The 16,241-nt window shown below is 28.0% G+C and overlaps 7 protein-coding genes across 7 annotated transcripts in view; 4 read left to right on the top strand and 3 right to left on the bottom strand.

Annotated features, from left to right (window-relative positions):
• Positions 1–16,241, top strand: part of LOC134827668 (large ribosomal subunit protein P2-like) — a 131,751-nt gene that overhangs the window by 106,901 nt on the left and 8,609 nt on the right. The gene's annotated exons all lie outside the window — the stretch shown is intronic.
• On the bottom strand, positions 419–1,864 carry LOC134837175 (nonsense-mediated mRNA decay factor SMG9-like). Its single transcript, XM_063852530.1, has one exon. It carries the CDS (start codon positions 1,546–1,548, stop codon positions 598–600), a length of 951 nt encoding a protein of 316 aa, XP_063708600.1. The 5' UTR covers positions 1,549–1,864; the 3' UTR covers positions 419–597.
• LOC134827484 (protein KTI12 homolog) lies at positions 1,921–3,125 on the top strand. Its single transcript, XM_063840159.1, has 2 exons — positions 1,921–2,618; positions 2,820–3,125. The coding sequence occupies exons 1-2, from the start codon at positions 2,013–2,015 to the stop codon at positions 3,096–3,098; spliced, it is 885 nt and encodes a 294-aa protein (XP_063696229.1). The 5' UTR covers positions 1,921–2,012; the 3' UTR covers positions 3,099–3,125.
• On the bottom strand, positions 2,802–4,604 carry LOC134827476 (carnosine N-methyltransferase). Its single transcript, XM_063840147.1, has 5 exons — positions 4,392–4,604; positions 3,546–4,316; positions 3,336–3,474; positions 3,119–3,278; positions 2,802–2,939 (listed from the first exon to the last, which is right to left on the bottom strand). The coding sequence occupies exons 1-4, from the start codon at positions 4,508–4,510 to the stop codon at positions 3,123–3,125; spliced, it is 1,185 nt and encodes a 394-aa protein (XP_063696217.1). The 5' UTR covers positions 4,511–4,604; the 3' UTR covers positions 2,802–2,939; positions 3,119–3,122.
• On the top strand, positions 4,613–5,489 carry LOC134827497 (small ribosomal subunit protein uS10m). The gene is made up of 3 exons (XM_063840171.1): positions 4,613–4,749; positions 4,810–5,051; positions 5,114–5,489. Exons 1-3 carry the CDS (start codon positions 4,741–4,743, stop codon positions 5,355–5,357), a joined length of 495 nt encoding a protein of 164 aa, XP_063696241.1. The 5' UTR covers positions 4,613–4,740; the 3' UTR covers positions 5,358–5,489.
• Positions 8,215–15,792, bottom strand: LOC134827052 (Kv channel-interacting protein 1). Its single transcript, XM_063839583.1, has 7 exons — positions 15,764–15,792; positions 15,123–15,521; positions 9,187–9,510; positions 9,000–9,095; positions 8,875–8,944; positions 8,495–8,760; positions 8,215–8,430 (listed from the first exon to the last, which is right to left on the bottom strand). The coding sequence occupies exons 3-7, from the start codon at positions 9,247–9,249 to the stop codon at positions 8,302–8,304; spliced, it is 624 nt and encodes a 207-aa protein (XP_063695653.1). The 5' UTR covers positions 9,250–9,510; positions 15,123–15,521; positions 15,764–15,792; the 3' UTR covers positions 8,215–8,301.
• On the top strand, positions 11,703–13,367 carry LOC134838209 (actin nucleation-promoting factor WASL-like). The gene has a single exon (XM_063853684.1). The coding sequence runs from the start codon at positions 11,722–11,724 to the stop codon at positions 13,051–13,053; it is 1,332 nt and encodes a 443-aa protein (XP_063709754.1). The 5' UTR covers positions 11,703–11,721; the 3' UTR covers positions 13,054–13,367.

Here is a 16,241-nt window from a genome sequence, read left to right as displayed (position 1 = left end):
TAAATAAAATAGTTTTATTTAATTTTATTTTTTGTAAATATTTCAACTATCAAATCAATACATATGAAAAACATTAGGCATCTCTAAACTCATTTTGAGCTTTTTTATCTCAAAATAAAAATTTAAAAAAAAAACGAATAAAATGGCATTTTATCAATATTTTTGTTGATTTGCATGCATGGAAATTTATTTCGAAACATATCATGTAAAATATTTCCAAAAATTAGAAAAAAATTGTCAAATCACTTTTGAAGTACATACATATATAAATTTTCAGTCACTTCGAAAAAAGAACTTTAGAGAAGAAAAATTCAAAATTTTATATTTTAAATTTTTTTTTTGTATTTGTTATTCCATAAAATAATTTTTTTTATCTCATTGAATTTTCGATTTTTCAAAGAAAAAAAAATTTGCAAAAATTTGGAGCGACCTAATTAAGTAAAATAAAAAATTAAAGAAGCCTCATATGGACAAACGTGTTTTATGTATATTTTTCATCCCAAAGCGATACTTGACACCTGAGACAAACACACTTGGCGCAGAATCCCCCTAAAAATGGATAACAAAAATTGCATAGAAAAGGGGCGTTATATTTATTCAATCATCGGGATAGTACACATGTTTATCGTATTTAAGTCCATCATTGATAGAGACATGATTGAGCAAGTTGAATTTCTCTTTTAAATTTCCATACTTTTTAAAAAAGTAATTGTTACATTGTGACTCCCATGTTTTGATCAGCGATTGTAACCACATTTTTTCATTAAACTGCGTTCCTTGATGGTACTTGGTTGTGTAACGTTTATTCATTAAGATTCTTGTTCGAAAGTTATTTATCGAATTCTTGACAGTACTTTGATTGGTATGCTTCAAGTCAGGAAAGACAAAAAAATTGACATTTTCAGTAGTATTTTTTTCGTCGGGCTTTGAAGAATCCATTAAAAAATAGTTGATTTTGGAACATTGGAAAATTGTCTTATACATAGATTTCATATCTCTCATGTGTTTCGCCGCTAATCTTTCGTTTTGTGCTTTATTCTCAACAAGCATTATTTGTGCTAAATTTTCTTCATCTGTGCCATTCAGAGGGTTTCGTGTCCTCATCATTTCGGCGGCAAGAATAATTCGAGCAATACTCGAATTTACGTATTTTTCTTGTACAATCACGATAATATTACAAACAGTCAGTAAGAAGCTTAATGTTTTCAAGTCATCTAACTCGCTTGAAATGAAATCTTTATATGAAATATTCGACAGAATCGGAGCACAATCCAACACAATGACACGTTCTTTGGAAATATATATGTCGATGCCTTTGGTTATTGGCCCAATATGCGTTAAACATTGCCGAGAACGTGTTTTGAAAATTTTTTCATTAACTTCAGGATCTGCATTTAAAAGCAAATTCGCAAGCGTTGACTTTCCTGAATTTTGAGGTCCAACAAATGCAACAACAAGAAAATCATTACTTTGCTCTTGAATGAATCGTGCCATCGACTCTATATTAAAAACAAAATCCGATCCGAGAAGCTTTATAGATTCTTTCATTTGAGGAAATTCTTGGATATTAGGCTTGTCTGACTCGATTCAGTAGTTTTTGCTGATTCTGTTTCTGCTGTTTGTTGAGATGTTTCTTCTCTTGTCAAGTCTTTCGGTTTCAAAAGCAACTTTGGTTGAGTGCTTAATGTATTAGAAGCAGCATTTGACGAATCTTTTTTAGCAAGGATGATTTTTTTGCCCTCATCCTGATTTTTCTTCTCCTTATTGCGTTGGCGATCTCTGCGATATCGTCTCTCTTCAGGCATTTTTCAACAAATTTTCCTATTTTTTTTGATTTGACTTTATTTTCTTTTTATTTTGACAGTTAATTCATTCATCCAGTGCACAATTTGAAACTTTTAACCTTTATTCTGTACATATTTACATTTAGTAAATAAGTACCTACATTTATTTATTTATTAAATGTTTATCATAAACTGAAATTGAAAATATTTGAGGAACAAAAACAAAAGATGCCTCTTATAATCATATGTGGCCTTCCAAGTAGCGGAAAATCAACTCGAGCAAAAGAGCTAAAGGAATACTTTGAAGGAATTAACAAAAAGGTTCACATTGTTTCGGAAAATTATATTGTTCCAAAGACATGCCATCAAAAGAATGATTATTTCGCGTGCTCACAAAAGGAAAAAATGGGTCGTGCGGATCTGAAATCTGAAGCGCTGCGACTTTTAACACCCACAAATATCGTTATTCTTGATGCCGGAAATTACATTAAAGGATATCGGTATGAGTTGTATTGTGCGAGCAAGGAAACACGAAATAACAAATGTACCTTATTCTGCGGAATCACAAAGGAACAGGCATGGCAATTCAATGAAAAGAGAAAAGTAACTACACAAGATTTGACTGTTGACGTTGAAAAACTTGATAACTCACATGTAGCGTACACGAGAGAGATTTTCGATTTAGTTTGTCAACGTTTCGAAGAACCCCAATCAAATAATAGATGGGATTCTCCTCTTTTTGTTTGTTTTCCGGAAGATAAGTTGGATTTTCATGGAATCAATGAAGCAGTGTTCGAAAATAAGCCCCCAAAACCGAATCAATCAACTCAAAGTGTAAGTTCTCGTTTCATCATATTTATTTTATTAAATATCTATTGTTAGCATAATTTTTGATACCTCTAAATTAATATCTTATCAAATTGATTTCACAAGATTTGAAAATTTTTGTAGGATGAAAGAAATATGTATATAGTCATGGCTTAAGGCATTTGAGAATAACTTTTTTGTTACATTAAAAAAAATACTTTATTTTAGGCGCCTCTCAGTGCGACGAATTATATGTTTGAACTGGATCAGATGACACAGAATATCGTCTCCCAAATAACTTCTGCACGAAAAGTTGGATGTTGCGGTCCGATTTCGATAAATGGAAATCTGAAAGTTGAAATTCGTTCAGATATAACAGTGAGTGAGCTGAATCGTTGTCGAAGACAATATTTGAACTTCATAAAACAACAAAGCGGAACAGTAATGGCTCAATTAGATCAGGCTCCTTGTCTATTTGTGCAATTTCTGAATACGAATTGTAGTTAATTTTTAAAAAAATGTGTTACCTTGTTATTTTGTGTGTCCATTCATTTGTTTATTGCTGTTACCATTGCATTCAGATTTTTGAGCTGATTTGCGACAAGTAAAGAAAACACTCTCATATTCGCTTTTGTGCATCGACTTTGGATTTTGACTGTATAGTGTGCGAACTCCAGTTGCACATTTCTATAAAAAAAATAAAAATTAGGTAAGTATGAAGCAGACAATAACAATCAAAATTACCTCAATTACAAATCCAACTTGCTTCATAATATGACAAATATCTTCAAAAGTGGGTTCAATACTATGTTCTCCCATTACATCACTGTAATGATATAATAAAGGTCCTAAATTGACCCAAACGCCATTTGGTTTAAGTATACTGTTGATAAAGCAAACATTTTTTTGTATAATATATGTAAATTTAAAAATAATTTGTTAGACAAATCTTACTTGTAAATAGTCTCAATAAAATCGACAATGTTATTTGCGCAGTCAATAAAGAAGCAAGTAGCGACACAGTCCCAATAGTCTGCTTCCTTATAGATTTCTAAAAAGTCTCCTGCAACCATATTCATTGTTCCTTTCTTTGGCGGGCGTTGTGTTGGACTGACATCTGGAAATGTGATTGCTCGTGTTTGATCGCCTCGATTCAAATTATTCACATATTGATGCACATAAGGATATAATTTGTATTCGTTTTCAATTAAACATCTATTTAAAATAAAGTTGGATGCAATCAGCATAAAAAGCGAAAATTCATTGCCTTCACAAAAGTATCCAATATATGAAAGCTCATACATGAGGCGCCCAAGACCGGCGCCGGGAACGAGAATTCGTACATTTTCGACATCTGTGTCATTCGGTGGGAAAAGTCTTGTAACTTCATCGATTATAGGTTGGTAACATTGTTGTCGTTCCATTTCGCCATCTGCACTCCAATCTCTTGCAATTTGTTTTAGTGTGACTTGAACACGTTCAATTTCGTTCTGACCTACCTTTACTCCGAACTCGCCGTTGTTATCACGATATGTTGATTCATTGTCATTCAGGAACAATTGGTCAATGGTCTTTACCATCACATTAATTACTTGGTAGTTTGTTAAAATTGCATCACGTATTTTGTGCAAGCTCTCTCTGTATTTCGAAAGCAAATATTGGTGATTCTTACTCAGCGAGTTCATGTACATCTCTCGTTGATCTACACTGATCATGGATGTTGTTCTGAAAAAAATTAATAAATAGCGGGGTTTAATGGGTTGCCAAGCAATTTGAAAAGGGTAATAATAAATTACTAACTTGTACAACCGGAATGCAGCAAGAATTAACAAGAAGTTTTTACGCTCTTCATCAACGAGTTGATCAGCTGCTACTCCATCGTGATGGTTGTCAGCGAAGGGCTCTGTAACAGAGCTCATTTTGAGAGGGAGAAATAAAGAAAATTCGTTGAAAAATACAAAAGAACAGGACCTTTAAGAAGTCGATTCAGCCTTGTTGTCTGTCTTCAATCGAATGAAACACACAACTTTTTGACGTTCGAAATCGTTCTTAAATCTCGAATAAGCAAAAAGAGAGTTCGTTTCATTCAACATAAAAAAATAATTATTGTTAAAAAGAAAAAAGATTTGCATTAAAAACATATTTCAACATGTTGTCGGTGAGTATTTTGCTTGACATTTGATAGCCAATATAATTCTTTATATTTTTGTTATTTTAGAATATTCTTAAAGCATCGTCTTGTCGTTTTCTTACACAAAGTTTGATAGGCACGAGACAGTTTAACAAATTTCTGAGCACAGAGCCTGCAAAAGTAGAAAAAATAACAGTTCCATTGGAAGAAGACAAATTATTCAGTAAACTTGAGATTGAGTTGAGAGCCCACGATCAAGCAGTGATGAAAAGTTATTCAGAGTTCACTACAATGACAGCCAATAATTTAGGAATCGAAATTGGAAATTGGTAAGAAATACTTACTCATGTTCTAATTGGTATAAATATTTTATTTTATTAAAATATTTTAGTTTTGCTCTCCGAAAACCAGAAAAAGCTCGTTTGACATTGTTGCGATCAGCTCATGTTCACAAAAAACATCGAGTACAATATGAAGTTCGAACATATTTTAGATACATGACTTTTCATAAGTTGACGGGATCCACACTTGATACGTTTTTGGAGTATATTGAGAGAAATTTGCCCGAAGGTGTTGCTTTAAAAGCGACAAAAACAGAAATTAAGCGTTTGCCTGACTATCTGAATATCAAATAGAACAATGGTTTCGATAACATTGAATAAAATCCAGACTTTATAGAATAAAACATTAAATTATTACTACCTGCAAGAAGTAACAAATGTAAAAATAAAAAATAAAAAAAAAGATGAAATGGCTTCACAAATTCATTAAATGAAAGATAACTGCATGTTTTTTGAACACATTTAATTTATTTATTTACTTAAACGTTGTTGTCAATTTTATTTATATTTCTTCATAAAATTTTGAGTAATTATTTGGTAAATTAATATTTATAATTATAATAAAATGTAACCTTTGGCTGTTATATAATTAACAATATGACATTTTGTGAACAATTTTAATTAAAATCCATTAATTTCAATTTTTCGTTTTTTCTGTGATTTGTTTTTTTTTTGTTCAATAGTGTGAATAATATTATAGACATAGACTTGAATTAATTTTTATTTATTTGCCTTGTCTAATTTAAATTTATTTACGTCGATGTACAATTTTTACGATGTTATAATATTTCTAACTTTTTGAGTGTTTGATTAAAACATAGAAAAACTTTTCCTATATTGTTCCTAACTAATATTTATTTTTATATGTACTTGTTTTATTCTTTAAAAACAGTTACCTACAACTGTTGAAAATACTTCAAATAAGTTTATAATAACAATTTAACTGGAATTTAACAGTTAAGTATTTTTATTCTCTTATGATATTTATTTTTAGCAATTTTTTATTCATTAGAAAATATAAATATTGTGAAAAAGTTGTTTTTTTTAGGAAAGCTATAGCTAAAATAAACATTATAATTTACTTTTCGTTTAATCGTGACAATAATGAAATTGAAATTCAATTTTTTCGCAAGACACAATTTTAGGTTACTTTTCAATATTTTGTTGTCAAAGTTTCGTTCAATGTTAATCATTCAAAGATTAAAAAAGGGATAGAGTAATTTTGTCCCTGTGTTTTTATATTATTTTTAATTCATAGCCTTATCAAAAATATAACTATAAATTAAGAAATATAAGGGCAAATGGCTTTGAATACATTTATGAAATTCAAATTCGTATTTGATTATTTATTTAAGTATTAACTTGACTCAATTCATTCGTACGCTATTGAGCAACTTCAAAAAATCTTAAGTTGCTTTTTTTTATTTTTTAAAAATTAACAAAATTCAACTGTTCAAATATGTTTTTTAATAATTAATGTTATAAATACTTCTAATTGGTGGGTATGATAAAAAGGTTTGTTAAAAATGTATTTCTCGTTAAAAACATGAAGAACATGTACCTAATTTTTTATATACATTTACATGTAAGTGAGTAACAATGCTCAATTTAATTTTAAATATCAATATTAAGATAATATTCTATGTACTCCTGTAAAACGGATAAAGTGGCAATGGTAAGTAGTTAGTTCTTTATGTGTATCATTTTGTCATCAGTTTTTCAACTATTTCAACAAGACTGACCAAAAATATTTATATATCTTCTCAAAAATGGACAACATTTCTAATATTTTCGGTTGTATATATTTGTAATAAAATAATGATACAGATGTTGACAGACTGTTTCGGAGGACAATTCCTTGTTTTTGATTATATTGTATGTTATTTTCCATTAAAATCTTTTTTTACTATATTTTATGGTGATTGAATTTAATATAATACAATAATGAATCCAGGTACAATTTTATTATTATTTTTCTATTTTAATTATCAATGATAATGTTAATGATGGTGAATAGTACTTAATTAATATAATACTGCATAAGATAGACACGTTTTTGTTGTTCACATTATCTTTATTATTTATTTATCCTATACTATTATTTTACTATTATTAGCATTTGCTTTATAAGTTTATATATCCACGTTTTATTTGTGTATATTTTCTTTATTGTTAATAAATGATGAGAAATAATAGAACTGATTGTCAACCTTTTCCCTTGAACTTTGATTCCAATTTGACTGAATAAATACTAAATCTTCTCGTTGAAAATCTGATTGAAAATAAAATTTTTCTGTTCTTTTACGCTGTTCAAATGTTAATAACTATGAGACGGAATTTCATTATTTAATGTATCTACGCAGTATGAAACATAATATAAATAATTATATTTTGTCACGAAAATTCAATAATAATCTTATATGGAATAATTTCAATGGAGTAAGACAATTACTTTTTCATGTTAACGAAAAGTATATTATTAATTATATAATAATAATGATCCTTTTTGACATTTTTTCTGCAATGATATTATCCATCTGATGTTATCTTTAGCAGCTAACGATGACCAAGTTCATTATAACAATTTTTTTATTATCCAACTGACTTGAACAATGCACAATGAAATTATGTGTTGCGTGATAAAAGAAAACTACTAAAAACTTTACCATTTTTCACTAAATAAATTATATTCTTCTTTATCATTTGAAAAAAAAAAAAAAAATAAACATTAAACTTGAATATCCTTTTCCTTAAACTGTCATTTAGTTGATTCTATTGGATTCATTCTTCGTTGTAAATTTAGCAATGTTTTACATTTTTTATCGTTTCATCATGATATTAAGTTCTTGAGTTTGAATACACAGATTTTTTAAATTATAAAAAGTATTCACTTTTGAGCGAGCTTTTGATTCATTTTCTTGACCAGATGACAAGATTTTTTTCAATCAATGTTAATTGACGGCAATTTTTATTTTTCATATAATTTTCTCACTAACTTTTGTGTCATCTTTTTGTTATTTATTTGGTGTTAGATTGTTTTTGCTTCTTCATTTGTATTTTTTAGAATATTGATTTATAAATATTATATAAGTTTTCTTTGCAGATAAAGGTGCTGACAAACAGTTTTGAATTCAAAAAGAGAATTCTGGATGTTAATTGGAGCGATTTTTTACAAATTGATTAGCGATATGTTATCTGAGTTTTTGCGTGACGATAATTTGATGCTTGCTGATCGTCATCAGAGCCCAGTATCAAACATTTGTAAGGATTTTGTTACTACATCGTCTTTTAGACATGCTTCAAGAAATTCTTCAATTGTAATAACGCCATCTTGATTTAAGTCCAGCTTTTTAAATACTCTTTCGACCTACATTTTGAATTAAGAATATTGTACTTAAAAAAATAAAATAGTAAACATTAAAAAACAGCACCTGCTCTCTCGCTTTAACATCGTCATCTGGTTGACTTGGTCGTCTTCCCATAAGCTCATGTACTGCCGATATGACTTCACCCAATTCTCCTCTACTAATACATCCATCGCCATTTAAATCATATAGTTTAAAAGTCCATCGTAATCTTTCATAAACTGAGCCACGTAATAACGTCGAAAGTGTAACCAATAAATCACGAAAGCTGATAGCTCCATTACAATTCACGTCAAATGCTTTGAAAACATAATGAGCATAAATGCTGGAATCTGATCGATGAAAAAATATTAGAAAAAGTATTACATATCTGTCGCATAACTTTTGATATTTAAATTGAAATATTCTTTTTTTTTTATATTAATTTTGAATACTATAAAACTTACTTCCATGCGGAAAAAATTTGGCATAAATATCTTTAAACGAGTCTTCATGTACAACGCCTTCGGGACATTCCTACAAAAAGAACGAAAATTGGAAAAATGTTTGCATTGTAAAATATTTAACGTACTGTCTTAAATCCACGGTACATTACACGAATTTCTTGTCTTGTAAATTTTGTTTGCCTACATAAGTCATCTAAGGCTACAGGAATCGGTTTAGGTACCTGAAAAAGAAAAAAAAAACATAAAATTTCATATAATCTGAATAGTTTTGACAATAAAATTATATGTTTGAATCTTATAATATATGTTTACCCTTGTTGGCTCTAATTCGTACACGACTTCTTCAATTCCTGGAGAATCTGGGGGTGTCGCCATTTTATTTTTTGATAGTCTTTTTTGCCAATTAGCTTTTTATACAATGCTTCATATATTTATCTAATTATATTACAAATATTGCACTCGCAAGCAATAAATAGGTGTACTTTTTATGATTTTTTTTTAACTTGATCTTAAAAATTTTACTTTTATACACTCTCTAATTGTTGTTGTTGTTGTTGTTTTACTACTCCATTCGTATCTTATGTTGTTATCCTTATTTATTGTTATATGTAAGAGTGCTGTCAACTGTTAACATTTCTGTATATATACAAAATAAGATGAAAGGTCATGTTATATTTATATTCTTTTTGTTTGAAATTGTTACATTTTATTCTTCGAAAGAAAACTTGATTTGAATATTTAAAGTGCTGTTTCTATGAAGAATAAAATTTTTTCAAAAGAAAAGTTCTATTTCTAAGAGTAAAATATTAACTATATACATTTGAAAAAAACATGCACACTCAACTTTAAATATAAAGCTTGAATCATCACAATCACACTTGTGTTAAGCTAAATAGATAAACTAAGACACAATATTGATGAAATATGGATAACTAACAGAAAGTTTTCACAAAGGATTTCAATGATTATTTTTAAGAAAATTAGAGAAAGTTAAAAAAAAAATAAATGTACTCTTGATGTGAAGATGTCAAACATACTCAAAATTATTTCAAGGTATTTATGCTAAATATAATTAAAATGTATTTAGAAAATATTTCAAAATTGTGTAATTTTTCACAATGTTATTTCATTTTATTCAATATTTATTAAAAATATATTGCTTTTTAGTATATTAAAAATTTAAATAAATAATGTATCAAAAGTTTTTTTGAAACATTGATAAAAAAAAAACATAAAAATACTCCGTTTGTGTTTCTTAATGAGGAAATGAATTATATCTCAACTGAATGATTTATTGACGATGACGAGAAAAATAGAAAAAATCGTTCAAAGTAAACCTTAACAGACAACTGAAAACTTTTTATATTTTCTAATATTTTAAGACCAGTCATAATATTTAAGTATATTTTGGTGAAAAAAAAAATGTTTTTTAATTTAGATTTTAAGTCATTCAAAAAAGTGTGAAAAAAAGTTTTTAGTTTGAAAAAAGGATGAATTTTTCAAAATTCACAATTATTAAAATTAAATGGTACTTGAAAGTAATAATTCTTTTTTAAATCTGTTTAAATTTTCTTCTTAACTTCAAATAACAATGTTTGCATAAAAATTGCCGAAATAAGTGCACATCGTAATTATTTTGCAATAAAATATTAATGAAGACGTAGACACGACAACTACTAAACAATGTAATTATCTGTAATGCTTCATCAAGTAAAAATGATGTTTAATGTATGTGAAAAGTCTCAAGGGATAAACTAAAATCATATTATACAAATGGTATACTGTAAAGCACTCTGATTAAAACAAAAGAGTCTTAACGCTTTAGTATCATTCGAGTATTTACGCTATTTAAAGGAAACTGAAGTTCTATATGTCATAAAATTACACTAACACTTGACACGTGTTCGTTCGTTTAATTAGTTTATTATGCAAATGAGAGAAAAAGGTAACGAATGAAAGATATAAAAAAACAGAATGAAAAGTTTATAAAATTTTCTTACGCTTATTTATAATTTATCATGGAGTTCCTCAACTTTGCTGTATCCTTGACATAATTTTCAAAGTATTATTATAGCATAGACATATGTTATATACGATAGACATATAAATTGAAGGAAATCAACCGGAAGTAGTTAATGTTGAAGGTCGTAAGTCATTGATGTCGTAGTTAAGCATTAAAGTAATTTTTACTGTATCTTTGTTTTTATTTTTTTTAGTGTGAAAACTTCAAAAGAAAAGTACAATAAATTAGCAAGCAAATTTGTTGGTATATTTTCGTTCCGAATGTCAAAATTAAGCAAATAAAAGCTTACATAAAAGTTCTTCAAATTCAATTACTGAACAGATACATGATAGATTTCAAAAAATTTGAATTTTTTTTTTCGAAAGTTTCTTGGCTATGAAAAATGCTAACTTTTATGTCCGAATAATATAAGTCTTTGTCATTTTTATCAAATTTGAGCCCCTGTCGCAAGAATTCTTGTTCAAGTCGAGGAATTTTATGCCCTGATATAATTTTTTTGGAAAGTTTACTGTCGTTTAGTACCTACTCGTTTATCATTTTGACAAATTTTCGATAATTTCTCGTTAGGGTATCAGACAATGGGCCTTTTTCAGGTACGAAAAACAAAAAAATATATGGAAATACGAAAACTGCCATTAACAAACAATTTAGAAAAATTTATTAACTTTTATATTTTACATTGATAGTTAAAAGTACACGAACAAATGATAAGGTTTCATTATCAGAGTTTCAAAACGATAAGATAACGTTTGTCTTAACCTTTTTGATACTTTTTAGCTTCAGTTATTGAAATATTTGCTCTTTTAACAGATTAGTTTTTTGATATGGCGTCGAAAAATAAAGTTTCTATTGAAGGAGAAAAGTTATCGAATCAACCAAGCACATCATTAACAGATGAAGAAAATTCTAAACTCTTTAGTTTATTAGGATCTAAAAAAATAACTTTATCAACTGCTGTTGCGCAAATTTTTTCCACAGAACCACCCGCTCATTCAATATGGATAAAACGTCATACGGGAGTATTATGTTTTGTAAAAGATTATATTAGGAAATCCTATTTTTTGCAAATGTATTGTCTAGATTCCGAGGATCTTGTATGGGAACATGAAATGTATGATCCATTTGTTGTGAATCATCCACGTTCGTACTTGTTGACGTTTGAGGGTAACGATAGGCTTATATCGCTCAACTTCGTGGAAGATGACGAAGCATTGCGATACTTTGAGTGCTTGAAAATGCAAATTGATAATCGCATAAGACGTTCAAAAAGACGAGGAACGCCCTTTAATCCTCAAACAAATGACGATACTTACTCAGTTACTTTGAGAAAGACGAAACATAATATAAGCACTAATATTAACTATGCAACAATGACAAAACCAATTGAAAACAAAACAGTCAAAGTTACGAAGAAAAACGTGAAGAAAATTACAAAAGGAGATATTGGGACGCCGACAGGATTTCAACATTTAACACACGTTGGATGGGATTCGTATAAAGGTTTTGAATTTAAAGGCGATGATGAAGAGGTTTTAAAGCCATTTTTAGAAAAAGCAGGTGTATCCGAGCAGCTTCTCAATAATCGTAAAACAAAAGCATTTATTCTAGACTTCATTCAGGAGAATAAAGTTATTGAGTCAATTAAATCAGAACAAACATTACCTCCTGTTCCGAAGCGTCAATCACAAATTGTATTAAAAAAGCCAAATCGTATTGCACCTCCTCCTCCTCCTCCAGCAAGAGAAAACAAAGATCCTCTTATTGAACATGCAAACAATCCTCCAAATTTCCCTCCTCCGCCGCCTTTGCCTCCATTAACAATGACAAATGAAAACCATCAACAATCAGATGAACGTTCAGCACTTTTAGAAAGCATTAGAAAAGGAACACAACTTAAAAAAGTAGTCGATAAGAAAGAAAATAACGGTCGAAATGATCTTCTCGCCGAAATAAGACAAGGAACTAAATTGCGTTCTACAGAGGATCGCATCATATCTAATCATTCTACTTTGTCTACTAATGAGGATCTTACTCATTCAGATGCTTTGGCCATTGCATTAAAAAAAGCTCTTGAACAAAGAGGAAACGTAATGCGATCAGATTCTGAAGATGATAGTGATGAAAGTACGGATAACGTCGATGAATGGGAGGATTAGTGAAAAAATGTTTGATTTGAGGCTAAAAAAAACAGCAGATAAAAGCAGTCCTTTTTTTAAGAGTCGTAACCAAAAAACTAAAATACTTTACAATGAATTTACTGAATACTGAATTAATATAATTTGAAACGCTTGCTGTTTAAATAACAATAAGTTTTATATTTCTTAACTACATTGTTTTTTTTCAATTTGATGGAAATAAAATAATAAAAATTATAAACTTTGTTCCGTTAAAATCTTCTGTAAAATTAGAATTTAGTTTTTAATTTAAGATTAGGTATGCATTTTAAAAACATTTTTCTTTTTAAATTTCTACACGAACTAATATCTTTCAAACTTTATTTATCTTTTTTACTTTAACAATTGTAAATCGTTATTACTCTTACTTTATTTGTAATATAATATAAAAAAAGCAACAAGAAAATTTTTATAAAACTTTTGGCAAAGCAGATGAGATATTATCGAATAAAGACAAAAAGAATAATTAAATAAATTTGTTACAAAACTTGGGCAATGGTCCAATAGTTGTTTTTTACAAAAACCTATTTTATATAAAAATGTTTTAGGTATTAATAATTTCTTTTAGCCAAAAATATTACCATGTTATGCTATCTTAATATTCAATACACAATGTTCTTGTCGACTAGACAACAAAGTTTGGCGCCATATGTTCAAAGCTTTTAGTTTTTGTCTATACTTTCATAAACTTTCTGTTAGGTAGATTTCTTTAAGAAAACTTATATATCTGTTTTACTCACTCCCCCCATCGCAAATCTGTTGTTATTTGATTTAGCACACATTATACATAATACGTATCATTTATATAGCATACATAAAACAGAATGAAAACGTTTTATTTCACGAGAAGTTTTTTTTTATATTCAATCTAACAAGCTAATGATTGCTAAAAGCTTAATTGGAAAAGCTGTATCATCATCACTTTTAAACATGTTTCGTCGTTTTACAAAATATAATAATATATAATATCAGTTTCTGAATTTTTTAAAACTTCTACATTGCATAAGAACGTAATTCATCAATTTGAATTCAAATATTTATTTGAACGTTTGTTATTCATTTATAAAAATTTTTTTTTTTTTAATTTAATGGAATTGATATTTCTTGTGATCTATAATAATAGCAGGTTAATTCTAAAAGTTTAAATTCCTTCGTAAATAGCAGTATTCAATTCATCGTATACTCGTTTTATCTCGCGACTTGGTTGAGTTTTATGATTTTTTTTTTCATTTGCATATATACTCATCATCTATTTTGCCCAATTATTTTCCTTTCAACAACAACGAATTGATAAATAGATACAGACACGCACACGTATGAATAAATTATTACTTTCGTAATTTCCATCCTTGTATTGTTTAGTGTAGACGGCTATATTTGTTTTCTACAGAACGACACATTCATAAACGAAACGCAAAAGTGAAACTTATATTTTTATGAAACGATGTATGGAACTCAGCCTTACCGTGAAGGTGTGTCGTTCTTTCTATTTTATTTATTTTAGTGTTATTTATATGCCAAAAATATGTGTGTAATGTAATATGAAAAATAATAAAAAAAAATGTATGAAAAATAAAGAAAGTTGGCACGGCATCAGGTATCACACACTGTTGTAAATTTTATGAATTTCGTGTGTCTTATATGGAAAACAAACAGGATGTCCTACACGGTTTCATATTTGAAATATCTGAACTTTATCTATTTCCATTTACTCAAACCTAATCACTTTCACTACCATTTTTTTTTTGTTTTTCGAGATTGTAATAAAAAAGAAGATTTTTCGTATGATTTTTGAGTAGTTCTGTTTGCAGTAAGCTATGTACATGAAACTAAAGTTTTTTCTTTTTATTTATTTATTTGATATTCTTATTCTATTTGCTCTTTTACTTTTGAAAATAACTAAACAAGCAATCAATGTTTGTATATATATGTAAATATATTTTGTATGACATATAAAATTTAAATATATTTTTAGAAAAATTAAAAAAAAACGAAAAATTAGGCACACACATTAAATATAGAATTAAAGTTTTTAGCTTAAAAATACTTACATGTAAAAAATGTTTTAGTTATTCGGTACAGCAATGAAGGGCATAAGAAAATAAAATATAGCCTGAACAACGATGGGACATGAGAAATTTATTTTTCGTATTTTTATATTTTACGATTTTTCACTAATTTGTGATGTTACAGTTTTTTGCTCTAACTGTATTGCTTCTGTTTGGTTTTTCTATCATATACCCAATTTTTCTTATTTATTTTATTACAAGCATTTGTCATTTATCTTTCTGTATCCTTTTTAGTATAGTTGAAAAAATTAGGTGGGTATTATACACTTTTTTAATAATGAGGAAGGATTATATTGAACGGACGTTTTCAATTGTTTTACAGTTGACAATTTAAAATTCTTTATTTATTGCTTTATTGCTGAAAATTTTAGAGCTGTAGCACTGTATTTATTTCATATTATTAAAAATTAATTAGATTTTCACTTTTAAATATATATATTTATATATTATATGCGTATATAAAATACAGTAAGATCTGTATGTATATATTAAATGTCGTGTTATACACTTTCTATTTTATATATTATTCCTGAAACTAAAAACTTTCTTGATGAAAATTTAAATGGTTTTCATTCAACAAATCAATTAAATACTTCTTTGAAATTCTTTAGATTTACGGCAACATGATGCATATGGTTAAGTTCCTTGATGTAAATCAAAGAAAATCAATTATAGTTGAAAAAAATAGTCTACATATTGAAATTTGGAACATTGTCTCTTGTTGTATTTCGATAATTCAATTCTACTGATGCAATATATTTTCTTGTCAAAAACCAAGAGAAAGTTTCTGCTGATATTTTATTTCATTCTCTCGTTGTCGTACTTGCTGATATTTTACACACACACTAAAAAATTACACATTAATATATTTTGTTATTCAATTTGATTCCTTATATATTTATATATATATTTACTTAGATAATTATCGTTATGGTAAATAAAATTTATTTGATTTTCCTCCGTTTCTTTATTATTTCTCACACATAAATCATGGCTCCATAGTGTCTACATATATATGTACCTTTTGATTTTGATTTTCTTTTTTTTTTCAATTTTATCTTTTTATTCCATTATTCCTCTTCACTTTTATATGTAAATTTT

The sequence above is a fragment of the Culicoides brevitarsis genome, chromosome 1 (genome assembly GCF_036172545.1).
Source record: "Culicoides brevitarsis isolate CSIRO-B50_1 chromosome 1, AGI_CSIRO_Cbre_v1, whole genome shotgun sequence".
NCBI lineage: Eukaryota > Metazoa > Arthropoda > Insecta > Diptera > Ceratopogonidae > Culicoides > Culicoides brevitarsis.
The sequence above is the reverse complement of the archived record's forward strand: the minus strand, read 5'-3'. Positions and strand labels throughout refer to the sequence as shown.